General features: G+C 37.2%; 1 protein-coding gene and 1 long non-coding RNA gene across 3 annotated transcripts in view; one reads left to right on the top strand and one right to left on the bottom strand.

The window, feature by feature from the left end:
- OSBPL10 (oxysterol binding protein like 10) overlaps positions 1-27,946 on the top strand; it is a 112,941-nt gene that overhangs the window by 24,725 nt on the left and 60,270 nt on the right. For both annotated transcript variants that reach the window (XM_032107518.1, XM_032107510.1), the window contains exons 2-4: positions 6,203-6,384; positions 8,135-8,214; positions 19,590-19,781. In XM_032107518.1, coding sequence (XP_031963409.1) covers positions 6,203-6,384; positions 8,135-8,214; positions 19,590-19,781 — 454 coding nt within the window. The remainder of the gene's footprint in view (positions 1-6,202; positions 6,385-8,134; positions 8,215-19,589; positions 19,782-27,946) is intronic.
- LOC116443380 lies at positions 379-27,432 on the bottom strand. Its single transcript, XR_004239854.1, has 2 exons — positions 27,221-27,432; positions 379-660 (listed from the first exon to the last, which is right to left on the bottom strand). It is a non-coding gene; the product is annotated as an uncharacterized LOC116443380 (long non-coding RNA).

Below are 27,946 nucleotides of genomic sequence, written 5' to 3' on the forward strand. Positions count from 1 at the left end.
AGAAAGGATGGTAGAGTTACTGAAATGTAAGCATGTTCTCCTGATCATCAGTCTTTAAATGACAACTTTGGAGATAATTTTTTAATAATAAAGACCTTGGCTGTCAAATCTGTGTGTGCTGTGTTTTATCCTTCTTGGCTTGAATAATTCCATTAATTTTATGGATCAAGGTAAAAGGGGAAAAAAAGAAACAGTTGTTTAAATGTGGTGTTCAGGATGTCCTAATAAGATACAGTTTCCTAAAAATGAAATATTTCTATGCAACATTTCATTCAGTTACTGGAGCCATAAATTTTGCTTTTCTTTGACACCGTAATTTACTTTCTATCCCACAGTTCTTACTTACTTTAAAACTACTTTTTAAAAAAAGGAAGAAAATTACAGAATAGTTTGATTCTTTATTCTTGAAAATCTTCATTTAGAGGGTTATGGAATCACTGGAAAACGTGCTGGCAGTGACTGGGGGGAGATCGGAATGGAGCAAAAGGAAAACATGTTTGGAAATTCAGAAATGTTGAGAACAGTGGTTGAAGAAGAAGGTAGGGAATTCTAAGGAATTCTTCTATTGTGGGCTGCTTCTGTTCTTGAGTTAATTTGGTGCTGAAGTATGGAGTAGAGCATAGTATTTGTCATGTTGTCTGGAATGATGAGTTCAGCAGCCTGAGAAAGGAAAACACAAGAATTGTTACTTTTCCAATGTGGTAGGGAAGGTGATGCTGCCTATTAGGATTTTAAATCTGGGTGAATACTGTCCTGTTTCAAATAAATGTATTTTATTTAAACAATTTGCATTTTTATGGCTGAAACAAAATAAAAAGTAGATCATAAAGTATGTATTGTGAGACTGGCTTAGGAGGAAAGATGTCTCCAGAAGACCTAAAGTGGTGTTTTAGAAAGAAAAGTTCCTCTATTCATCAATGAGTTAATAAATAGCTGGGAAAAAATCTCCAAAAAGGTAAAACAAAGCTAGCCTGCTGTAGAAACAACCCAGCATCCCTGTCCATCCAAAAGTACTTGCTGTGTTAGGTCATTATATAATGAAAAGAATTTTATTGTTTGGAAATGATGGAAAAATGGAAGGTTTTTGTCTTTAGTCAGAAGGATTTGTCTGCGCTAGTGTGCAGTATTTGGACATCCATACCAGTTTTAAGCGTGAAGTCTGGGATTAGACAGAGTCCAACTATGAAGCATGGACTCCAGTGTAGGCTACCTCTATGAACCCAAGGACATAATTAATACAATACTGCTTTCCAAAAGAGTTGAGGTTGTTCTAGAAGACTGAGTCAGAAACTGAATTGTAGTTGTCCAGCTGAAAATATCTGTATAAAAAACCTCTACACGTTATGGATTCAAACTGGAAGTTGTACAAAATCTGGTCCAGAAAACTGACTTAACTGGGAAAGAAGGGTGTGAGGAGTATTCAAATCGCTAGGAATGCATTACACAGTGGAAAGATTTAGCAATCCTACATTGAAAACTTCTTGGGATTACAGAGTAGTGAAAACATGGGTTCAGATGGTTGGTTTCTGGGATATTTTCAGAATAAGGGAAGAAAAGGAGAAACTTATTTTGAGGTATTTTTTCTGTTGGGAGCATACTTTAGGGTGTGTTGTGGGTTTGCATCCAAGTGATAGCTTCAAGGAGCAGTGCACTATGTTATAATGTGTAATTGAATGATGAAATATGTAGAAATGTGATTTATTTTTTTTATTATTTACTTACCAAAGTTTTAATTTCCCCTGGAGAATATGGAAATGATTAATTTGACTGGAAATGGGAAAATTAAAATTCTTCTATCCAGTGAGGTGAGTAAATTACATGGGAAATGTTCGTATGATGTGCTTCTGATACTTACGTGTGTCTTTTAAAATTTAGAAAAGAAAGTTCTCTATTGCCTCAAATCTGGTATACTGTTGAAATGTCAGTTTTTCTCATGGAAGACCTGTTTAGCTGATGTTCTTTGTTGACAGGCTCTAGTGGTAGAGCACTTCCATCTCCTGCTATACTACCAGCATTTTATCACTCCTTAAAGCATAGTCATTCAAGTCTTCTTGAATAGGGAACTAATAATGAATTATTGTAATACTGTATGATTATATGAGCATCTTATGATTATTACTATAATAAATGCTCATACTAGTGGAAGCAAACCCGGTTGAAGTAGTTTATTAGTACAGTGTTTGACCCTTCCCTTCTAAGAGTTCAGAAGGCAGCATAGTTACACTTCCTAGCTTGTCATGCATGTTCTGCTTGACATCTTAAAATTTTTTTAAATGACTATGAATGAATGAGTGAATGGATGAAGGGTATGGTGAAACACAATGAGTGTTTAATTAAGACAGTTGTAGAATTTATAATACTTAGCATTTATGCAGAGAGGGATTTGATTTTGAAATATGGGAAGTAAAAGAGAATTAAACTGTCGTCAGGCCATATTGACAAACTCCTGGGTGGCTTAAAATGTAAGAATTCTGGTAGTGTCAGACTTCAGCTTTGCAGAGTGGGGTGAATGTTTTCGCTTGTAATTGATGTCAGTTGGTAATGGCTCTGCATTTGGTTGGAATGGTAGAGGATCCTGATGGATCCGAGGAGTTTCAGGGAAGCTGGGCCAGAGGATCAAGAAGCTTCTAGTCTTTGAATGGATTTGAATCTGAAGTGAGAAATCTATTGGCTTTTCTTTTGTGAAGTAGCCTGCATTTTCTTGCCTGTAATTTTACATGTCTCTTCTGAACTGTGCTTAAGAAGTTAAAACTGCTTAAAATACGCTTAAGTGGTGATTTTCTACCTTACCTCTAGATGGACTCTTTTAATGACTATTAATTAAAAAAAAAAGTTATTCTGGTTTTGGAATAACAGAAAAATTCAGCTGTCTTTTGGAAATGTCTTTCAGTAACAGTTATTTCACAATTTCTCTGTAGCACTAATTTTTTGTACAAGTACGACATAACTTGGCTCTGCTGCCTCCTGCCTGACTGTTGTCTGAAGAGTACATTTGTTTTTGTCAGTGGTATCTGAGATTTAATTACAGAAATATGACATCATGGGTAAATGTGAGCAAGGCCAGTAGAGAAATAATGGTAAGGTGGCAAGATGAATCAGCTGTAGAGAGGTTAGTGCTGTTATTTCCCTGGTAGGCAGAACAAATGACTTTTAGAAGTTAAAAGAGATCCCTGTCCTTTTGATTCAGCTGCACAGCGCTTCTGAAATGGGACACGTATCCTTCTGTTCTGCTTTATACATGTAATGCTTTTCCATCCTCACTTAATGAAAGACTCTGGCCTCTGTTTCTTCTGTGGTTTTGTGATGGTCTGAACTGGGTCATCATTTGGTCTGTGATGCGAGAAAATGTTTTTGAAAGATGCTCCTGTTTTTCCTATCTCTTTGTGTTCCTCCCTCCTCCACCTCCTTTGTATGAAGCCCTGCACTGTTTGATTTGACACTTAATTCCTTATTCCTTCTCTGGGCTTTTTTTATCCTTTTAGCAGTTTTCTAAGTGTGTTATCTCCCTTCTTCTTTTGTGAGGCTATGGTTGTCTGTGCAGTTTATTCTTGTCTTTTTGTGTGATATCACTTTGTGGAAGGTGAAGAGGGGAGTTGCACATCAAACCATAACCTTTGAAAAGGAAATGCTTGATTCCATGTGATGTGAACAGTGTTGCGGCCAAGATGCTTGTGAAAAGTTCCTGGTTCTTTTGGGATAAGAAAGAAGGCAGGATACTTGAGGGTGATGTGAGGGCTTGTTGAGAACTGGTTACCTTTTTCTTTCTTAAAATTACTGCTTGATTTCTACTGGAAACACTGCTTGCTTTTACAGGCTTCTAAGACATCATCACAAAAAACCTAAGGTACAGGGCTGGTGCTGATGTTCTGTACATAAAATAGGTTGTGGTTGGCTAGAAGGTCCAGTTAACACTGCTGCTGTAGCTGTGATAACAAGGATGTGGAAGGATGCTGTCTCTGCGTTTGGGAATTGCAGAATTTCCTGCTGTCTGATGTCATTATGCTGGTAAAGGTATATTCTGTACTCGAAGGGCTGGTTTCCTTCCCTGGGGTAGCTTTAAGCCAATGCAAAGCCCATTTTTGTGGAGCTTACAGTCGTTCTGGGAGTGCTTTGCTGGTCTAGCATGCAAAAGTTTCTGAGCTGAAGTGCTTGTAGTGTTTATGTAACTTAATAGATTCTGTTCTAATAGACTCAGAGGCACTTTTTTCCCCAAACCCTTTGGTCTTAATAGGAGAAAAAGAGACTTTTTCTTGCCTCTCCTCTTCTTTCCTTTTTTTTCTCCTCCAGCTGTTGTTCCTCCTTTTGTTAATTGTAGAGCTGTGCTTTAGTAACCACAGTGGTGATTTCCGAGGTAGTAACCAATTAAAAATGGCCAAATAACAAAGGCTGAAATAAATGATTTGTACCTGAACAATAAAAGGACAATGAAATTATAATGAAGATGGCACAGGTTCGGAATGAACATCACTGCATGTAAAGTCTAGACTTGTTTGCTGAGCTCGGAGATGACGGGGAGAAGCATTAGCTCTAGGGTCAAGCTACTGTGTAATTTCCTCAGGGGCATGGCATCACTTCTGTCTAGTGCTTTGCTTTTTCTCTTAAGTATGTAACAAATATTCCCAAAATGGACAAGGAAAAATGAGAATGAGCAAAATTAAAATTTACTATGAAATTTACAAGTCTGACTTCTAAAAAAAAAAGTTTTCCAGTTCTGCTGTTTTCCTCTGCAGTTAAGTGCATTGTTTTTTCCTACTAAGCAACCTGAAGAGAAAAAATGCTTTGTGAGTGGGAGACTAGTATTTTAAAATAATTTAAGAGTCAAACACAACAGGGAGGTTATGAACTGGTACAATACAAGTCAGTAAGGTAATCTGAAATGTTGACAGTTTCCTTTTTAGGGCATCCTTATTTTTAACTCTGCTAATGAAAATGTGGTTGGCATTCAGCCTGCCATTCCTCTAGTCCTTCTTTGTGGTGAAGATAACCTGTAGAGGGAAGGTGAAGTGATGTGCTACATGATTAGAAAAGGGAGGCTTTCCATTTGTTTCCTGAGGGAAAGGATGCAGAAGTGCTTGTGGGAGATGGAGTCAGGGCAGAAGTGAAGGGTGTAGTGATGCCCTAGCTTAAAATTCTTTGGGAGAGGATTGTTAATCTGTAAGAATTGAAAGAGAATTTGACCTTTGCTCTGATGCGAAGGCAGTGGCAGTAGAGTTAAACATAACCACGGCAAAGGAAGGGGTCCCAAGCAAAATGTCTGAAACTCTGTAAATCTTAGGCAATAACTGCTTGCATAATGTCCAGACTTACTTAGTGTGAATAAAGAGAGAAGCAGACCAGCACCAATAACTGCAGGCTGTGAAGAAATCCTGGAAATATTCTGCGATGGGAAAGGTTAGAGATATTCTGCATATGGGGATATTGTGAAAGAGCTGAGACAAAATGCTTCTTTCAAAACAAAGTGGGTAACTTGAGCAAATTTGGGATATACAAAGCTACAAGAGTCTGAATAATCACAGTTTCCAAAATATTGACCTGTGATAATGTTATCTTGGAGGAACAGTCACAAATAGTATGTATTACAAATGCTCACATTAGTGGGATTAGCCAGTTTGTTAGGGGTGTTTTTTTTAAGAAGCTAAGGGGGTGGCCTGCATTTGTGTGATCTTTGCTCTAGTCTGTTGAGGGTCATAGCAGACTGACCTCCATGTGAGCCAGGAGGTTGCTGTCTGTTCCCCCTTGGTCAAGGGTTAGTGTTAAATCATTGTTCTGTGTAATAGCATAGAAGATTGCCAGAGGGAAATGGAATTTAGGATCTGTGCTGTTGTGAAAAATAGGTATATTTGTGGGGGAAAAAAAAAGTTTTCTTGGGGCTGACCCACCAACTTTGAAACACCTTTACTTTCATTTAGTGCACTTGGGCAACCCAGTTAGTTTATTTTTGGTTTGTGTGATCTTTCGGTCCTAGCTGTTGGTTTATTGCACAATGGCTTATGTTACGAATAAAAGAATAGATCACCTACCCCTGAAAAGCCTAGCCTAATGATCAAAATAAACGTACCTTATAAAATTGTGACTACAAAAATTACTTTACCCTCATTTGTATATTTATGATCTTGATTTAAGATCAATGTGTGCCCTTCTTTGGGTAAATGCATGAAAAACTTCTGCAGAAATACAATATGCTTGTAATTTCTTTCAACAGGTACTTTGTGCTGGACTTTGAGACAGGGATTCTGCAGTATTTCATGAATGAACAAACTAAAAACCAGAGCCCGAAGCCACGAGGAGCCTTGTCTTTAGCTGGAGCTATAATATCACCCAGTGATGAAGTGCCACACATGTTGGTGGTCTACTCTGCTAATGGAGAGATGTACAAGTTAAGAGGTACAGTGCTGCTCACAGTGCCAGCTGAATTGTTCTCCTCTCCCACTCCCACTTCTGCATCTCTTCTCTCATGTCTCATTTCTCTTTTACTTCCCTGTGCTGTCAGAAAGTAGTGGCTATACAGCTCTATTATACTATACATTTTTTAAAACACAGTGGAGGAGTGACCTGGAGTTTAGTACATGTGACTTTGCAATGTATAGACTTTCAGGGCTGGAAGGTACCTCAAAGTGGCTTCTGTAATCTGTTACTGTGGCATTTTGATTGAATGCTATATCTTATTTGCTTCCAAAGGAAGAAGAAGCTGCTTTCATTGCTGTCCACAGCATAACATTTGTTTTCTAGTATTGTTCTCCCCTGCCACCACCCTGCAGATAACGTGCAGTAATGAATCTGATGATGGGTCAGAGAAGGGAAAAATGTCAGTGGGAGGCTGCTAGAATGTTAGGTTCTTATCAGTCTTGGAGTAATTGAGTGCACCTGTAACATGAAATTTTGCCTTCCCTTGTTCCCAAGTATAAGACAGACAATATATGGCATACAGAAGTGAAGTTACTTTGGAATATTTACAAAAAAGGAAGAAAAAAAAAGGAAAAAAAGCAGTGTTCTGATTGTAAGGTGTTGATCGATCATGATGCTTTCATATCAAAATAATATATAAAAAATAAAATGTTATTAAAAAAAAATGACATGTAATGCACTGTAACAAAAGTATTCTTAGTTTTATACTGACCACAGTGTATCAGCTGTCCAGCAGGACCGAGTATGCAGAAGTCCCCTGTGGTACAGTGTGTTGCTCTTTCATACACAGAACTGAATTCATGAACAGCCAGGGAGAATTTCTGTTAAAATGCTTTGAAAGTTGCACAGCTAGAAATCATGAACACTTGTTGTTTCATTATGCTTTTTCAATCACTTGAAATTATCAAATGCTTACAATATGCTGCTTTAAATTTAATGATGTCTGTGAATTTGATTAAAATCAGTAAACAATTTTTATGCTGAGTCAATAACCATTAAGATACTCAATAGCAGAGGAAGTAAGAGAAAATACTGAAATTATCAACTCTGCATTGTGACTTAATGAGGAGTCCTGTAGTAGTTGTTTGTTTAAGAAAAAAAAAAGCCTCTCTCCTAAACAGAGTTACTATATTACACAGGAGCCATCTAAGAGCAGACAAACTCTTCAGTAATTTTTAAAGCTGGTTTTTAAAGATGTGGGGGAGGAAATAGTGATTTTTATTCCTGTGTCTTTGTGTGTTCATGACATGGGTTTAGGGAGAGATTTAGTTGAACTCCAGTAAAGGAGCAGCACTTAAGTATCTGGGGAACTGGTAGCTTGTCTGGTAGCTGATTGACAGCTACCAGAGTATAGAGCTTTTATGGATTCAGATACTATGGTGTGTCCCTTGTCTGTCACAAAGACAGACAAGTAAAACAAAAGTGGATGAAAAATTTTAAACAAAAATGTCATCTTGAGGTAGGTAGTTCTGCTTTTACTAATGTAAAGGAGATAACTATGAAGAAGACTCATAAGCTTATCTCTTCCAACTGGCCATAGCCTTTTAAGTACAGGTTTAGATTTGTTGCTCTGAAAAACTTAAGCGTACTTATGTAGCATAAGTTAGGATTTATACTGCATCCTAATCAATAATTAATCTCTCCCCCTCTGCCCTGCTCTGTCACCTCTTGTGCAAAAAAGAGTATTGATTTATGTGGGATCCCCTGCATTTTCTTGTTTCTGTTCTAGCTGCTGATGCAAAGGAGAAACAATACTGGATAACTCAGCTTCGATCCTGTGCCAAACATCACAAGGAAAGTGATTCTAAGGTAAATAATTAAGAGTGAGAAGTAGCTATCAAGTTTTAAGTGGTGTAGGTGAAGAACAGCATGATCTGGATGATAGATTGACTGCTGTAATTAGTGGGTGAATGTTTAGAGGGTTTTGAGTAAAAGCAGCAAGTTGTCATTTGTCACTAACTGGAACAGGCCATCTTAATAAATAAACATTGTCCTATTTATGAGAAATTAATGAAGTGCATGGTTGAGTACTGAGTGATGTCCTGATTAGTATTTAAAAGTGTTAACTAATATTAGTTTAATTTTATAAGATTTAGTCACTTTTATTATAGGAAACTTCAGATAGATGTTAGCAGCAGCCAGTCTTCATCTTTGTTACAGAATCGGAAAGAGCTCATCTTATGAAGATTTATATTATTTACGTCTCCTTGGAAGTAATTGTCCACAATTTTGTCCTCAAATAGCTAAATATTTTGGACAGGTAAAACAACCAACCATGTAGACTTGAAAAATAGCAAAATGATGGATTGAGGCTGTCTCCTACCTCTAAGTAAAAATGGCATGAATCTGTTTAAATTCTAATACACTTTGAAAGTGGAAGATATTAAAAATAAACAAAATCCTCCATTAGAAATAAGTAATTTTTGTCTTCATTTATCGTTTTGGTGTTAGTGCTAAGCCTTGCACACAAAAATTACTGCTCTTCAGTCCTTGAAGCATTTCTGTTGATATCCTTACAAGAAAAAAAAGATTGCTTTTCTCATGACTAATTGTTTGCTATATTAAGAAATGAATATAGCTGCAAGCTGAAAGGATTCCTCACTGTTCTGAGATGTTGAGAATATCAGTGTTCTGTTAACTGCAGTCAAAGTTGTGATCCTCAGTATCTTTAAAAGTTGGGCTTTGAAAAGATGAATGGTGTTTTTAGGAGACTTCCATTTATTGAAATTAGTGAAGTAAAAGCAGCCTTTTGTTGTTCTTTTTGACTGATATGGACTTTTCATGAAGCAACTGGGGTACAAATAAAACCCTTTTTGAAGGAGAATTAAGTAGCTTGAGTATTTCAGTACTTTTAAAGTTCTTATGCATGGCAATTCAATATTGTTTTTATACAGATGTGGCTCAGTACTACTCAGAAAGATGCAATGCTACTTGATCAGGGTACTCTAACACTTGCTGTTGATTTGCAGCTCCTGTGCCAGTGATATAAACTTTTTATACTCAATTCTCATCAATGAATTATTCCTCAGTATGTTTTCTGTTCACTTCTTAAATGCATTTAAATGTTTAGAGCATCTATAATATAACTGTGATGAGGAGGTAAAACTGCTGGGATATGATATGGGAGACTTGTGCAATGGCATACGGATTCTTACTCTTCTACACACTATTAATTTCTATACTATTTCCTTAATACTGGCTTTGTTTTTATTCTTTTGCCTGCTTGTGAGAAATTATTCTATTTTAATAGCAAAATCTCATTTAGAATGGCAGTAATTTAGTTGAAGCTGATGTTTGTATAACTGAAGTTGGGATCACATTTCCTCTGTAGGTAAAAACTGTTGCACTTAGTAATAGTTTAGTAATAATTAGTAATAATTTCTGTTCAGGCTACCTTTCCACATTGAACTCCTTCAGTTGGTAGTAGTATCTACGTATTTTGACTTGTTCTGAATTAATTAGTGTGTCAAGAGAAAAATCATGGTGTTACAACAGTGAAAATAAACAGCAGTTAGTAGTGGTCCAAAGAAAGCAAACAAAATTTTAGAAATTATCAGGAAACAAAAGGGATAATACTTAGACTGCTCTAACTCTGTCAGTACTTGCCATGAATACTTTTATCAGTCCCCTTCCATTTCTGAAGTGAAAAATTGGAATGGGAAAAATGAAGTACTTTTCATCATACTTGTTATTCTTCTGTACAGGATGAACTCTGTGTGATGAAATTTGACTTCATTGTAGTCTTTTTTTCTGGTCATGAGAATGGAAAGGGCAAATCAGTATAGTGAGTGCTCTGCAGTGGCTGAATAGGAAGTATTTGCTAGCTGTTAATAATAATATTGGTATGGGGAGCTTCAAAGAAAAGGAGTTGAAAACAGGCAAAACAAAGAACCAAAAAAAACCCCCAAAAGGACATGAATAGAAAGTGGAGATTATTTTGGGATGCTTTGGATGGCAAAAGTGTTTATAGTTTTGAAAAGTATTTGAAAAGCAAAATGTTATTAGGAAGTCTTGGCTAAATGAGTGGGAAGCTAGTAAATAACAGAGAGTTCTGTCACAGAAGATCTAAGGCACAGCTTTTGGAAACAGGAAGGGTTTAGAATGGGGAGCATCTCACTGGACTATTTGTATTCTTGCATAGTGACCAACAATGCTGTGGTTTGTTCCTGGTTCCTATGCTCATTGTGCAAGAAAATAAAAGGATTTCCGTGTCTGAGGGGTGGTGGACATATGTACCAGAGGAACTAAATGAAAGAGTATTTCAGATAATAGGAAGAGGGTTCTTGCATTTTTCTTAAAGACCGATGAGTTACAGAAACTTGGCATAGGAAGTTGGAGTATGGATGCACTTTGGAATAGAGATGTTTTAATTAGCTTGAACCTTGAAAATAGAAATGCTAAAGAAAACTGTTTTTCTTAGTTCTGTGTTACAAATCAGGCTAGGTCACTTTTCACATGTGAAAAGTGCTTTGTTAGTGAAGCACTTTTAATTCTCTACTTTTGTAAGCCACAGAGCAAATAGAGGATATATATCTTCTGTATGTTTAAACTTAACAGTCCAAAAAATAAAGTGTCGGGAATTTATGTGCTTTTGATGAGACCACTGATGACTCTGCTTCTTACTCCAGAAGTGGACTGTACTTGAAGCAATTTTGTGCTTACCTGTTCCTAGAGACCTTTCTTATGACAAGATATATCTCTTGGTTTTAATATGCTTGTTTCTTTTCCCCCTCCTATCTTCTCAGTATTAGAGTATTAACAGAGAAGAATATTATACCTGGTTTTAGCATTGCATGTAGTACTAACTTGAATTTCATCTACAAGTAAGTTTAAAAACTTCTCTCTGCTTTTCTTTATAAAAGGAAGGAATCAAAAGCTTTAATGCTGCAATGATTAGACTTTGGAGGTCAGATATTGTTTACAAGGTAGTAATCCTTCACAGAAATTCTAGAAACTAGAAAAAAATTTTTTTTTTTTTTAATTTTCCTCAGAGTTTCTTACTTCAAAACCACTGCCTGGTAGGAGGTAAGAGAAGCAAGAACTGCTTCATTTCTTTGTGATTTTTTTTTTTCTTTCTTTCTCTTGTAGGTGATGGTAGTTTATACTAAATGATTATTAGCATGGGAGTAGAAACATGCTCTATTAAATATTTTAAATTTACATAAAATAGCATTCTGCTATTTTTAGCCACCTGTTTCTTTTGTGTTTAGCGTAGAGACTGGAATTACATAGAAAGGTCTGTAATGACACAGAGAAGGGTATATGTTGGACTTACTCTGGCATAATCGAGGACTTCACAAAAATCTGTGGGTTTGGGTTTTATTAAAATAGCTCTACCATTGATAGGACTGTCATGGTGTTATTTGTTATTCTGCTGGCAGCAGGGCTGGATCTCTTTATTCCTCCCTCTCCACGTACTTTAAGGGCTGTAGTAAGTGAAAACTGCAAGTTACCTGTCTCTCATAGTGCTGTTAGGAACAGGCAGATACTCATGTGTTCTGAGCTTCTGGAGTTTGAACAGAATCCAGAATCTGTCTCTGCTGGGAACAGCATCTGGAAAGTTGGAACCTGAGTGTTTGTGCCTAGCTTCTTCTACAGATTAAATTCACCTTTTTTACAGGAATACTGAGATGCAGAAATTTTGAGCTGTTCTTTAGGATTCATACTCTTGAAGGAGGTAGAATGGGAAGTGAAAAATATGCAGTGATGGGTATATTTTATGTTATGCAAGTGGGATATAGTTTAAATGTGAAAAAAATAGTGGGATAACCAGGCAAGCAGTGGGAAGATTCCCAAGAATACCAGTGAAGCAACTCTTAGTGACAGGTCTTTCATACTGGAGAGAGAACACATTTTTAAATCTTGAATAGATATTATTGGAAGGGAATTCATAGAAAAACATGATAATTTGGAGGATGTTTTTCAAAGCTGAAGCTGTGTCACTGTTTCTGTGAAATACTCAGAGAAGAGCATTCCTTCTTGCTGCACTGGATCTAGATCAGCACTGGTTTCCTTTCTTTTTCACAGCTACTGCCTGCTTCAAAATGCTACTGAATGACTTGCTGTCATGACTGTTCTTAAAGCTTCAGCTGGGGATTGGAGTGGTGAAAGAAATTAAATAGAGAAGTGATTGAAAAAAGAAAGAAAACGTTGTATACTAAACACTAAATTTAGTTGTATCCTAATGAATGGTCCAAAGGTGAGCTATACAGTTAATGGATGTAACACAAGCTAAGTCTCTGACTTTGTTTTAATTAAATTTTACATGGTAATGCTAAAAAAAACAGTAAAAGGAAAGTGTTCTCTGGCAAATAATTCCCATGCTGTCAGATAGTCTTAATGTTCTTCCCATGCAAGTTTCATTTCACTTAATTACAGATTGCTCAACCTCCACAAGTGCCGAATCAACTGTATTGGAAGAAATCTATGTCTGGATAGGATTGCTGGTTCTTTTAGACTATTCTAAGTGAATATTTTGTACAAGCTTTAATTAAGCATTAGTCAAATTTGAATTCAGTGATATAAAATGCTTTCAAGAAGGAGTAGGTTTATGCATAATTTCTGTGGTAACTTCCAAGAATAATTTTGTATCCAGAAATTGTCACAAGCTTTTTAGTTCTTCTGTTTCATACTCCTTTTTTCTTGAGTGTTTAATGATTGTGGCTGTAAAAGCACTAATGAAAACAAGCACACAGGTTTTTAAACCAGCTCTTAATGCCAGTGTGTCGACTGGTTGCTGGATTTGCATATAACCCTTTTATATCTCAGTGTGTCTGTATCAGGAATGTGACAGGGAACAGAACCTTTATCTTGTGAAGTAGCTTCTGTGCTCAGATGGTAACTTTCAACTTAGGTCTGTGTTAGAATAAGGAGACAGACTCTCTGTTGCTTCAGCTTTTGGTTGGAGCTGCACAGTAAGCTAGCTGCTTAAAACTGCATGGTGTGGATTCATCTTTAAGCTGAACTCATTTGCTGATTCCGTGCAGCTATAAATTGCAGTCCAATTCTCTTCCTTCTGCTGCCACCTTTTGTGTGGGTTTTGTGATGTTTCTGGTTCTGTGTTAACTTGGGCATCAGAAACAGAAAAAATGGCATCTTACTAAGAAGGGCTTAGCTCTCTGACCAGCTCTCTGAGGAATGTGTCTCTCTCTCTCTGGTTCTCTACTTGCTTACCTCTTTGGAGTAATGGTGGGGGAAAAAAAAGTCCAAACCTGCCCCTTTCAGTGTCAACTGCAGTAGCAGTTTAGCTGTAATGTGAAACAGCACCTGCAGTAATGCCTCAAACTTAACACTTTTATCAAATCATTATGAGGCAGATGACTAATTTTTCTCCACAGCTGGAAGAATGGCTATCATAGAACTTTCGTTTTTATTGGGTTTCTTCTTGCCTTATTAATGAATGGCCTCAGAGAGACCTTTACATTTCTAAGTGGATCATTGGCTATGTGTTTTTAAACATCTGCATGATAACTGTTTTCATAAAGCCAGATTAGTGAAAATTTTCAAGTCTTTCTCATTGTTGTTTTGATTCTTCTGTGCACATCAAATTGCTTTGCCTTTTGAGCTTCGCTGTTCCCTCCATTGGTATGCTTGTCTGCTTCCTTTTCTTATCCCTGACCTATAGAAGTCAACTAAAGAATCGCACTTCTAATTAAAACATGCACTGGAATCCTTAGAGTAGTGAGGCTGAGAAGGAAGCAGTGCTTGGCTGTTGATAGGTGTGTGTTTGACATCTTTTTTTCCTCCCTTTGGAAGCTTCATGAAAAGAAGAGTTGCTTCCAGAATTTTTCTACAGAAATAGAAGAAAATCCATTTAGGATTGAACATGAACTAGCTCAAATGATTCTTGATGAAGAAAAGATTTTATGGTGGAATGATTATCATAGTCTCTTGCTTAAGAAAAAGACATATATTGCCTTACTGAAGATGATGAAGCACTATGATATTCTATCAGAAAAGTTAATACCATAGGTGGTGCTTGACAGAAATGTGCAAAACATCATAAGCTGGTCCCTTTGCAGTGCTGAAGTTTGAATGTTATGTAGATTCTGTCATTTGCATTTTAATATTTGTGAATGATTATAATGTAAATGAAGCAGAACTGTGTCTACATTTATCTTTTATCAGTGTTTGTTTACTTAGGATGCATTGGAAAAGAAGTAGATGGGAATTAAAATACTGAATGGTGGTGTCTCAAAATTGTAATTACTTTCTAATAGTATGTGACTTCCCATAGCTCTAAAACTGCATGCAGGGATTGGTTTTCTGTGCTGTATATATGCAGAGGAGTAAAGGAGTGTCATTTTGTTATTTAGTGTTCTGAGAAAAACATCTGTGGCACAGTGCCTGTGAAAATGATGATTATCAACCATAAACAGATATGACAATTCACTTCAGAAATTATTTTGTTGATCTCTGGAACATTGCATTTACTTTCCAAAATAAACAAAACTGTTTGCTTCTGGTAAATGGTGAAAAACACTTCAGCTTCTTTGTGAGCAGGAAGGGCAATCTCCAGGGAGAATGAGTCATGAAAACAGGAGTATAGTTCAAACTTACTGTTCTGTAATTCCATTATTTTAATTGTTAGGATTTTTGATATCTAAATGGAAGCATTTGGATCAAAAGCAGTATCTTTTTTGTCTTGGGGATGGAGAGTCTACTAAAATAAAAATCTTAACCCAAATCTGTGTTAGCTAAGCATACTTTAGCTAGCTTTAGGTCATAAAACCTGTATGAATGCAAGTTACAAATTAATCTTTTATTAGCAGCTTTATTATTCTTTTATTGGCTTCATTTTATTAGCAGACGAAATGTTGGCGCAATGGTAAAGTGTAGCCTCAGGAAAGAAAATTTGCAGTCCTTTTGGGTTGCTTCAGCCTGTGGATTTCTTGATTCATTATTGGCACTATGCACTAATTGTTGAAGAGCTTATGACTTCCTTTCATCAGACTTTTCGCTGTCTTTTTATTTATTTAGTTGTGAGCCAGAAAGCAGTGAGACCAAAGAAAATCATATGTGATAATAATTAGAGGGGCAGATCGGTCATACGAGCAGTGCTGGGGGAAGAGCGGGGGATTAGGCATACAGGCCCATCATTGCTTTGATTTCCTGTGAGAGTGACTTTAATGACTGTTGTGGTATGATGTATAATTACAGTGCTTTTAGCAGTGGAAAACTTCACATAGGTTTTAACGTTTTAACAAAAACGGAAAATTCTGATTTTTGCACAGCTGCGTGTCAATGCGAAAGGGATGCTTGTCATTCCCAGTGTTTAATCTCAAGAAATTCTGCAAAAGAGGAGTCAAGTATTTGGCTAGGACATAGGTGTTGACAATGTGCTGTAAAATTCAAAAGTGCCTGAGGGTCTGAGTATGCAGTTCCTGGAGTTCTCTTCTGGCAGTGACAGGAAGAAGCTGTCAGAAGGAGTTGGATGCTTCCACCGTTTCCTTGGATGGAGCAGACACAGTGCTCTGCTGCTGTTCTCTGAGGCAGTGGAGGAATGGAGTCCAACTTGAAAAGGTTTTGAGTCGTTATAACAGCTCCCTCCTGCAGACATTCGCATGCATACTGACTGTGACTGGTTTTGCAAGTTTTAAGATGCAAATGTTTGTGTTTGTCTGGGGTCTTGCCTAGAGATAGCTTCATGGGTAGCCAGAGGTCCTGGTGCTAAGCTCATTTAAGGTTTGTAGGTTACAGATACCCTCTAAAGGGTAATACCGAATTTAGGTGCTGGAGTATTTGTGTTGTGGGCTGGTGGAATTTTCTGGCACATTGTTTGGAAACGTTGGGTCACTAAAGATGGATGAAGGGTATAAAGGGACAGAAAACAAAGAGGTGGGGAGAACTTGCTTATAGACCTGTAGGAGCTGATCATGAACCAATGTATTTGGCTCTGATACTTTTCACAGACTGTGTATGTGCAAATTCCAGAATCCAGTCTCTCTGACTGGATGAGCTACATAGGATTGGTAACTATTCTGTGCTGCAAGGGGAAGCAGGGGACTCTAGGAGACTCGCTGGCAGAGGTGATATCTCCCTGGAGATCCCATAGCTCCATGCCTTGCCCTACAACAGAGCTGAGTGTCACACGCACCAGGCAGGGGATTATGGGCAACCTTTGCCAGGCTGTGTGCTTGTGTATGTAGAGATTTGAGTCTACCTAGTGTCCCTATAGCAGGACAGCCTTCTTGAGCTGTCTGAAACTAGAGCGTTCACCCATGACTGAAACTAGAGATGGGCTGTTTTTTCTGTTTTTTCTCTCCTGCTCCACTGATCCCCAAACCCCGCACCCTAAATGACTGTTCACCAGAAGTTGCTGTAAGCTGCCACATACCTTGGCAAAACTTAGGAAAAGCCATCTTAAATGCACTGTGGTCCCACAGTCTCTTCTGTCTCTAGTCACATTTCAGGAGCGTAGGTGATATAGCCCTGTGAGTTCTGAACTAGAGCAAATGCTGCAGGGGAAAAAATCCTGATCTGGATTAAGAGACTCAAATGATGGACATGCCTGTTTCTTGGAAGTGTGTTCATTACTTACATAACCAGTTAAAAAAAATGGCAGCTAGCTAGCAACTTTTGTAGTAATAGTTCACTATCAAATTTATGACTCAAGTGTAAATGGGGTTTGGTGAAAGGCATATCATGTTAGTTGACGTGGGAGAAAATGTAGGGCAGGAGCTGCAGTCAGCAGTTGTCTGTTGTGATCCATGGATCAGCTGCAGATGGTTCACTGCAGCTGGAAACCCTATCTTGAGGAAAAATAGCATTGTATTACCAAATAATATAAATAGTGTAGATACTAACTTTAGCATGTGTATGCATTTCAATTTATGAACGTATTTCTCAAAAGTGTGCGGGTTAAATAAGATTATTTTTGCAGGTTTGTTTTTTCCTGAAAGCTGACTTGTTCCTAGAATACCTTCTTGATTGTGCATAGAACCTGTGCATGGATTTTTCAATATATGTTTTGTGTTACTTTTGTTATGTGCAGATCTATAGCTCTCCATCAAGAAAATCAAAACATAATAAAACTCTACCTCTCATAGAATTTTTTTTGTTTTAAGTGAAACTAATGGGCAAACTCACTGTTTTGCACTGCTGCTGTTTGTCTGAATTTTAGGATCTGTTTAGCTATGTGAAAGTAGCAGCTGTGTATTTTTATTATTGTGGTAGTATAATACTAAAATGTCAGTGATTCTCGACGGATTTAATTCTAAAACAAAAATAACTCATATTAGCCTGGAAGATAAGTTGATTTTACAATTAAAAAATTAAAATGATCTTGTTTTTCCTCTACACCTTAAATTTAGTTTAGAAGTATTCTGATGCTAGTCAGTTTGAAAAACAAACATTAGTGAAGTATATTCTGCTCTTATATACTAGGAATACCCTTTTTCTGTGGAACATGCATTTAAAAAAGGAAACTCAGTTTCTCTTATCCCCTTTTTTCTCCCAAATAACTTTTCATCTGGCTCTTATTTTAACTGTAGTTATGCCTAAGCCATGCTTTCAAATGGAAGATGAATTATAAACCTGGCAACCTTCTGTGCCCTTCTGACAAATTACACCTCGTGCTGCTTTTTTGCCTTAGAGTCAAATCCAGTTTTAATGCAATTGTGATTTATCAGCCAGGATGGATAATTTTTGAAAAGATGCTTATTATTGGTAATCTTATTGGCCATGGTAGCAAAGAATATATTAATTTCAAAAACAGTCAGACCATCATTCTTGGAAACATTTGTAAATGTTAAGTCTAGACCAATGGAATAATAATTATTTGTATGAGATTAGCAGCTCTTTGCACACTGGCAATGTGATAATCCATTTTTTAAGCCTTCAAAAATCTAAAGTCTAGTTTTGTGTGGCGGTGGCAGAGGGATTGTGTTCTTTCTTTCCCTCCTTCTCCTTGGTAGTGCCAGATAATCTGCCTTGTCCTTTACAGTCAGTGTGGTGGTAACATGAGGCCTGACTATTTCCAGTGCTAGTTGGAACCTGTACACCTTGGTTTGAAGTATTTTAATGAAATTACCACAAAATTGCCAAAAGTGACCTGTAAGGTATAAGAAGAGAGATTATACTCGAGGAGTACTTCTGTGCACTCACCAGCAGGCGCAGGAGAAGTATCTCATGTTGATGGTGACTGTCTTAGCAATGCTGTAGGTTGCCACTGTTATTTGTGCAGGGTTTGTAGGAGAGGTGAAAAAGTGCTTTACCCATGGGGCTGTGTATTTACTTCACTGTCTTAAAGTGCTACTAAATGTTACTCTCTGAATTGGTTTGTGTTTCATGAGGTAAAAGATACTCTGTTTTAACCTTACAGATGCAATCAACAGTTCAAATAGAAGGGAAAAGCTTCTTTATATTGCACTTTTATATATGATGTCCCATGGTGCTCTGGTGCTCATCTGAGCTTGATTAAGAATTGGTGTCTTGTATACCTCCAGGATGATTTGTGTTTGAGGTCTGCAGAGAACAAACGGAGATAGCAACGCTGACAGACGGTTAGATAAAAAGAGAAGAAGTTCTTTAACATCCTGACTGATTTTATAGGTTGTATGTTAGAGGTATTCATACTGCAGATACTGTTGGAGATTTATTTCTGGCCTTTTTTGTATATTGGGTTTATCACAAGCTTATTCCAAAACAAGTTGATTTCTTCAAGCCATGTTTTGTCTTTTATCTTAATGTTTAATTGGTATATGGATTGGCCTTGCCAAAATTGCATCTGATGTTGAAAACAATACTACACTGCTTCAGAAGTTCATCGAATGAAAGCATTAAGATTTTTTTTTTCCTTGCTGTTCACACCAGTTTGGTGAATTGTAGGTCAATGGTTTCATAAAAAATATTTGTGTTGGCATTGTTGTTACTCTGTCTGCAAAATCCTTCCTAAGCTTTCCTAGAAGTAGGATTGTAAGAACTAAGCAGCATGTTATTATGTAAGAATTTGTGAAGATTTTTGCAAAGGCCAATTTCAGGCAAGCCAAGAAACAAAGGCAATAGCTCTAATGTTTCCAAGAACATCTCTGCTGAGCAATGCGTATGGTTCAGAAGGAATAAATCAGTTACACCTCCAGATTTAGGTTTGTGGGGAAAGTTGAACAATACAAACGTATAGCCTGAATTGTAAATTATTACTAATGTAAAGGTTGCTAATACCGCAATCCTGTTGCTTGTTCTAGAGCATCTCATCCTCACGAAGTAGAAGTTCATCTCTGCTGCCACCTGGGACAGTTAATTCTGCATCTCCAAGTGGCCAGAAACACATGAATCAAAGCGGGCCAACTGTTGTAACCATCACACATCACAAATCACCTGCAGCTGCTCGAAGAGTGAAGAGCCAGCGATCTGGTCAACTCCATGAAGTCAGAGAGGTAAGAGAGAAACATCTGCTGTTTTGCTGTAACTTGGAAGTGCTTACTTTGCTTTAGAATAAGCAATCGAGTCTGACAAGTTAAAGATTTTCTTTGTTTCCTACTTGATGACTGCTTTGTTTTGATCCCGTTGCTGAGCAAGAGGTGGGCTTTAGTTCTGGTTCAGCTTCAGGTCAGGTGTATACTGATATTTTTATGCTGATGTTAAAATTGGTGTGTGCACATGCTTAAAAAATGAATTAGATTGGCTACAGCTCCCAGACTTTGCAGTGGTGTTTCATTACTGGGGAAAAATCTCTTTGAAGCTGTGTGCAGCAAAACCTTTCCGATTGGAAAGTGGGCCCTGAAGCATTTAAATGTAGCTGGAAAAAACTTCTTGAATAAGTCTGATGAATGTGTGAATGGAGGCATAGGTCCCCACACTCAGCAGTTTGTTGCTGTACTGCTGTAGTCTTGCCTTTGTGTCAAGTTTATATTACTGGCCTTGCAATGGAAAAATGGTTTGTGTGTATCAAAGGCATGAAAACCAAGGAAGAAAGCATGTTTCTTTTAAAGCCTGTTTGTACCAGTGTTTAGGAAATTTAACTGATTTTAGTCTGTCTTCCAGACAACAAAAATAGTACCGAGCTTTAAGCTTAAATATTATGGCAGATTTTCACAGAACACACTTTCATCTTTCATCCCTTATGATGTTTTGGTTTGTCTTTCATGTTAAGAATTTGAATAAATTCTTGGGATGTGCTCTCAGTGAAGGCTTAAATTGCACATCCTGATGAAGAATGCTTGTTTTTATTCTAGTTAACATTAAAAATGAAGAGCTCACTGTCTGAATGTCACCCACATTTTCTTTACATTATAGAAAACAAATATCTGTTTGTTTTTTACAAAAATACCCTGTCTTTGTCTACCAATCATCTCCCCCAAGTTGTTTCTAGTGTACTAAATGTATTTGCTCTCATAGGTTGAATTCAGAGTGCACTTTAAACCTATAATAAAATCAACAGTGGGAGCTGTTGCAATTTCGTCAAATGAAGCCGAGTAAGGCTGAAAGCAATTTAAAAGAGAGTATTAGTGTATGTGCTGGTCATAGTAAGTTGGGAAGGGAAAAAGCCATCAGTTGCAAAGAACTACACTTGGAAGAAATAAATACTAACCTATAGAAAAACAATGAGGTCAGGTATCATCCCTGCAGAAAAGGCCAGTGAATTGCTGACTCAGTTGTTTGCAATGTGATTCCAAAAGAGGTAACTATTACAGGACTTCAATCTGTAAAGATGGAAGGTAACGATTTTGTTCTGTTTGATGTGAGTGGTACCTCAGCTGCAGCACCAGTTTCTTTTAGAAGGCTGCAATAATAATGAAAAAAACCCCTTAGATATTGAAGGTACAGTAACAGTTAAAAGAAGTGAGTGCTTTTCAGGGAGGGAAAATGGTTCTAAGATAAATGATGCATAAGCAAATTTTATAAGGCGATGTGTGAAGTTCACCTTTTTTATGTCCTGGATATTTTGTGTGCGTGTGTGCTGCTTCTTAAAGAAGAGCGTAACAGTGGAGAAATTGGACTTTCTGCCTTCTGTCCCAGTCTTGTGTAAAAAGTGGCTGCTGGTGTTGTTTCCATCTTGTGAAAGGATAAGTCTGTTTTTTCCAGGTTAAGAAAGCAGATTTTTTTTCAACAGCATACTCTGTGCATGTCCTTCTTCCCCTTTTTCCAGAGTGAATCCAATAGACTTTGAGTATATGATACCTGTGTTTTCAGGGAGTATCCTTGTTCCATTTGAGAGTCAATGGGTGACTGTTAGATCCACCCTCCCTTGTTAACTTTATCAGTAAAGAGGTACCTCCAGAGCCCTTCACAAAAGTGCGCTTAAATCTGTTCTAATCCTGTTTTGTAATCTGAAACAATGAAAAATAGGAGTTAAAAGTACAGTCAGAGAAAGTTAATCCCTTCCTCAACACCTAAATCTTTGCTGTTTATTTGAAAGTTGTTTGGTATGATTTGGATGAAGGGAAGAGACTGCAAAAGGATTATAGATCAATATTGGTGTTCCCCTTATTGAATGATGTCATTGAAGCTTTGACATGCAAAAAAGTTTTTTTAAAATTGTTCTATAAATAGGACTGCATTAGCTAATTTTACACCTTACAAAATACAGTAGTTGAATCAATGAAAAAAGCTGATCTGCTGCTGGAAAATGAGAGGAAGCATGTGTGTTTTAAATTTCACAGCAGTGTTGTGGTATGGTAATGCTGTATATGAGCTCTTCGAAAAACAGTAATGCTGCAAAAAGGGGCATCCTTCCCCTGGGACATGTGGTCTTTGCTAGCTTGCACAATGTTTCTGAGAAAGTGTTGAACTTGAAATTGCTACTCAATTCTGAACTCTCTTGGTTTGGCCATATTATTTGTAAAAAAATGAAGTGTCTCTCCATGTTGCAAAAATATACTCCTATATTTTATATAATGCAAGATGCTTGGTAATACTTGATTGTTTTTTTTCCTCTCTTTTGACTTCATAGTAAGAGTGGCATTGTAACATTGTTTCCTTCTGTGGTTTGTTCTGGCTGATTTATTTTTAACAGCATAGCAAATTTTAGCATGAAACTAATTGTAGCAAAGAGGTCTATTTAACACCTAACTGACATGCAAAAATGTATAAATGTAGTAAATACAACTGTCTAGGTCTGCAAAATGGCACATGTAATAAATGTTTCTGTTGTAAAATTAGAATTTCACCTTTTTTCCAAATTTTGATAAGTTAAAATTGAGCATAAGTATGGAGCTTCTGACTGCTATTAAAAATTTATATTTTAATACTTGACCTACTTCTGTATAGTGTTGAATTGAAAAGGAGCTCAGGCGCATTACTTTTCATCATAATGTAATTTTTTATGCTGTTTAATGTTGTTCTCTTAAATCAGATTTTTGCTTATATTAATTTGGTGTTAATAGTCCAGTCTACACTGATTTATGGGATGTTACATCAAAACTAAACTTAACCATACATTACTTTGTGAGAAATGATCTGCAGTGTGTTGCACTTTTTGCAGAATTATTGGAGATCCTCTTTATTTGGACCATAACTTAGCATTAAAGGGGTACTTTGAGCTAATTTTTTAGTAAGTGATTTTATGGTAACCTAAGTCTCCATGGTCTTGAAATTTAATTCTGTTTTTAAAACTGTGGATATTATTATCCTCTTAGAAATTTATGATAAGAGTTAAGCTTTCAGATTTCTTAACTGTAGGTGGTTAAAATCAACTGGAAGGTTAAGCCAAGTGGCCACATCACCCTTCATATTAAATTTTAGCTGTCACTGAACTAAATAATAGTGACAGAATGGTCAGAATGGTGTTTATGTTGGCTGAGAGTGTCTGACTCTTATACAATCTCTGGCAGTGTTACCATTGTTGTTAAAGAACCAAGTGTGTGAAGATTTTGTAGTAATTTATATTAATTATTTACAGACATTTAGAGAAATTAAACTGCAGTCCAGAGAAATATTTCTTTCCACAATTTAAAAAATTCAGTGAAGGATTTTCTGATCCCTTTGAAATGTGGTGCTTGTTGCAACTTTTGATGCCCTGACTAGTCATCTGCATGGGTTTCTGAACATTTGGTACAGTGAGATCCAGATTTCACAGGGCCTCCACCAGTGTGACATCTCTTTTATGTGCCAGTGGGCAGTCCCAGAACTTGGAAAGGATTCCTTTTTGGTAAGATGACAGTCCTACTGCTTCTTGCATGTCCTTTTCCATATATAAACACAGTTACCATTTGATTCCTGCAGGAATTATGCAGCTAGTAGTGGTAGTTCTTTGCTTCTTCCCTTACAGTATCAGGAAATCTAGGACTTACACCTAGGGCTTCATGGAGTGAGTTTTACCAGCAATTTTGTGAGGCTGCAGTTGTCCAATTTTATGTGGTTACTAGGAGAAGGAGATGATTCTAAAACACTTCCGAGGATTTTTCAAGTGAGAAGTGAATGTCTTCAGATCACTGTAATATTTGGATAGCAAAATTAGGAACTGTGACTAGCTACTGTTAGCAAAAACGGATGGTGTTGTCCGTGGAGAAGTGTTTGTTGTGTCACAGAATTACAGCACTGCACAGGCAGCATTGTAGGTGAAAGAGGAGATGCAGTGCTTAAACCACGTGGGGAAACATTCAGACTTGCAGGACTTCCACGCGTGTGGACTTTTATGTGAAGACATACACTAAGCTGTGTGTTGATGTTAAAGCTTTGTAGTCAGTGTTCACGCTGGTAGCGGGGGAAATCTTGATGGTTTTTGACCTATGCCAGATTTTACTTTGCAGCTTTGAAAAAGTCAAGTTTTGCTTTTTATTTCAATTTTTTTGTCCTCCTTTCATTTCTCTGAAAGTGTGTACATGGAAAGGTCAATGGATAAGGTCTAATGTGAGTCCTAGCAGAAAGAATGCTGTAGCTCTAGATCTTTGGCATAGTGTTGAGGTTCTGTGGGTGCATGAAAAAAATTCAGCTCCTTGAGCAGGACATCATGCTTAGTGTAAAGTATGCACAAAGAACATTTAAAAATCCTGTTAAAATGTTAAGTGTTTTTGACAGTATGTGTCTAATTTTGTGTAAAATTACTTTGTAAAAGTGGGGAGAAATGCTATATACTAGATCATTGCTTTCACTGGCAGTTCTCACCTTGGTTTTGGAGTGCAGGAAAATGAGAGCTAGCTTTGTAACAAAGATGACCATTACATCTGCATGAGTAATAAATCAAATATTTGCTTTTAGGAGATGAAAATGATCTCATGTTCACCTAAGGTATGGAGGTAGGATGGGATGCTAAACTGTGCTAACTTCAGTCTTTCTGGCCTGGTAATGTGGGTGCTTTATCGGGGGAGAGCTGATAACTGTGGAGTGCAGCTACAACAGCTCTGCTGAAGTCTGTGTTGCTGTGCTTTAGTTAGTCAGGTATAAAACTAGTTAACTAAAAACATGTCCATTTTTCTTTCTAGACATATTTTAGTATAAAAGGTAGCTTTGTGATGTTTTCTTCATGGCAGTTTGTGGCTGATCCTTTTAACTAGAGTCTTCCTGCATTTCAGAATTAGTGTAGTAAATACACTCTAGACAGATTTCATAGTTGGACTGACCGGGGTATTTCATCTCTCATAGATACTGCAGGAAGTGTTTCAGTTTTGAAATCCAAGTGTCCTGTTTTCTGTTCATTTGAGGAAATAATATGGTGGTACAGTGAGTGGCAATTTTGGAAAAGGGAGGGAAAGAACACAGAGGAGTAGCCTTTGTTAGTTATAACTCTCCATTTCTTCCTGGACTTGTATTTAAAATATCTTCCTGCACCCCCCCACTATACCTAATAAATTAGTAAAGGCTTATCCTATTGATCATCTTTCATCAAGTGCATCATATCATATACAAGATAAGTAGTCTTTAACAATAGGTGCTATGGATTATGCTTTAAGTATGGAGGCTAGTTGGAAAATGAGGTATGTTACCGAAGTCTTTACATCCTCATAACACTGCATCTATGCTTTGTATGTATTGTAGATATTACACTTCCATTTGTCTGCAATCTCACTGTCAGAAATTTTTCATTTTAATTATCTGGGTGTGAAAAACAGGGAAGAATGTCTCCACTCTAAAACAGGTAATGTGAAAGTGCTTGGAAAAAACTCAAACCAAAACCAGCTGTTTCGCAGAAAGCAATGGATACTTCTTGGCTTGAAGAAAAGTGAAGCAGAAGAAAAGACAGCAGAAAACCTTTGTGTCAGTTTTGTGTCCATTGAAGTCAATACTTAAAGTGAATGGCCTTAAGCCTTAATTCATTAGTTGATATTTATTTGGCACAGAACATGGTAGTGTAAGTTATACTACAGCTACTACTATTTAACTGTGCTTAGACATACTTTTCGAATTGAGAAGTGTTGTAATACAAATTCGTGTTACAGCTACATTTAACAGCTCAGTTGCCCCTGAGCTCCCTGATACTGAAGGGGTTGCTCCCAGCTGGGTTTTAACAGGAGCAATTATGATTTGTTTAGAGGCGTTAAATCTGTAACAGTATAAACCAGTTTCAAACCTAACATGAGGTCTAAAAGGGGCAGCTGCAAGTGTTACCTCTGCACTTTCTTCTGAATTGGTGCTGGCCCCAGTTCTAGAAACATGTGATCCTTGTACAGTATGAAAATACCATTGTGAGCACACAGAAATGTTCTTCTGGCTATACAGCAATGTTTGTGTGATTGCCTGCCCTTCATCTCCCTAGACAGAAAACCAGGACTGAGAGCATGTAGAACAGATGCAGTTATTTAATACCTTCTGTGGCAGTTTCTTCGGAGGCTGTTTGACTTGTCTATAGATTTCTCATCTCCTGTATCTGCTTATTCTATCTCAAGTTAGTACTGCTAAGATCAATAGAAACATGTCTCCTTGGGGAGTAAATGGGATGCTTAAATCTCTGACAGTGTCAGTCTAGTACCTCCTGGAGTAGTAAATGTACATGTGCTTATAAAAATTACTCAGTTAGTAGCATTAACTGTCTTACTTTGGGGATGAGGAGATGGAAATTATTCTAATACTATAAACCAATTGTTATTATTACATAAACATGAGCTGAATACTTCTCTGATCTCTGAACCTTTACCTTGTGTTTGCAGTATGTTTGAGGTCACTAAGAGTGCATTGAAGTAGCATCTTCCTGACCTACACTTTGTTCTGTGCATTTGATTTTGTATTCATATGAAGGTTGAGTCATCCTGGCTTTCAGATACCCAGGCAGGGAGAATTAAGGTTGCTATGGGAATCATAGAGCAAATGTTCTACTAAAATTACACTGTTTGTCCATACGGGTTATGTCAAGAGTGAACCTGGCTCATTATTTCTGATATTTCTCCCTACCGCCCCCCCCCCCCCCCCCCAACCCTGAAAAATACGAGTAGCGCAAATATGGCTTCTTTTCATGATTTCTTTTCAGCCTGTAGTTGAGCAGTAATTGAGCATGTGCAAAGATGATAATTTTCCATCATTTAATAAATGGCAATTTATAAATTAGGGATAATACAGTATGTATGATAACTACATTCAGAGATTGCTGCAGCATTCATTTTCTTAAGCAACTGCAGAGAAGCCAAAATTATTCTTTACAGTTATTAAGACATTTAATTACATTTCCAGTAAATGGTAGGTTCCCAAGGGATCTTGAGAGAAGTCACATTTGAAGGGAATTCAGTCTCCGGTTTGTGTGCCTTCAAAACTGCCACTTAATTCTGCTTTATGTACAAAATTCAACTGTTTTATGTGCATGTGTAAAACAGCATAGCATATCATACACATACCTGCATTTTTGGAAAACTACAGGGCTGTTTTCTTTCACAATTACAGCACAAATACTGCACTAGTTTAAAATCAAAGTTCTCAGTTTGAAAATGAAGCTTTAAAGAAAACATACCTCAGTAAATCTTTCCTCAGATTAGGGTATCACATCTCATGGTCTTGTTTCCAGTGCAGGTTTCTAGGTGGCTGGCTGGTGCAGCAGTGATTTTCGCAGCAAACCCTGAACAAGGGTGACAAGGGCCACCTTCTGCAACTCTGTTTGTAATGCAAATTACTGCTTCCAAGATACATGGGCCATTTTGTTAACCCACACTTACATGCTATTTTTATTAAATTAAGTAGAAGATATTTTTGAATGTTCTCAGTGGTAACAGATGACAGTGTAATATTAGGTGGCTGGCCAAGTTTCAGATATTAAGTACAGAAGGTACTTATATAAATGCTCTCAAGGAGAAAGTAACCATAGAAATGGCTCATATATTTTAAGCATACCATTAAGTTTACATTATTATACACTTTTATTGAGGGCTTACTATAATCTTCAGCTCCTTGTGTAACACCTAAAGTACTGAATGCTACGCTAAGAAACACAGGGAACATTTTGCGTTTACAACAAATGTGAATAGTAAGCACTGTAGCTCTTAGTTACTTAAAGACCTGATCTCTAACAGCTTTTGCTGCATGTTCTTATTGTAGTGCTTGTATTGCAGGTGTTGAATGCTTTGGAAACTGTGCTACATAGGTGCTTTTCAGCAGCTGCTTATTGGTTGCAATTCTGATTTCTGACAATATGCTTTAAAAGAATGGCTAATAAGACAATGGCTAGCAACATCTCATCCAG

Source organism: Corvus moneduloides, chromosome 1 (genome assembly GCF_009650955.1).
Source record: "Corvus moneduloides isolate bCorMon1 chromosome 1, bCorMon1.pri, whole genome shotgun sequence".
Classification (NCBI taxonomy): domain Eukaryota; kingdom Metazoa; phylum Chordata; class Aves; order Passeriformes; family Corvidae; genus Corvus; species Corvus moneduloides.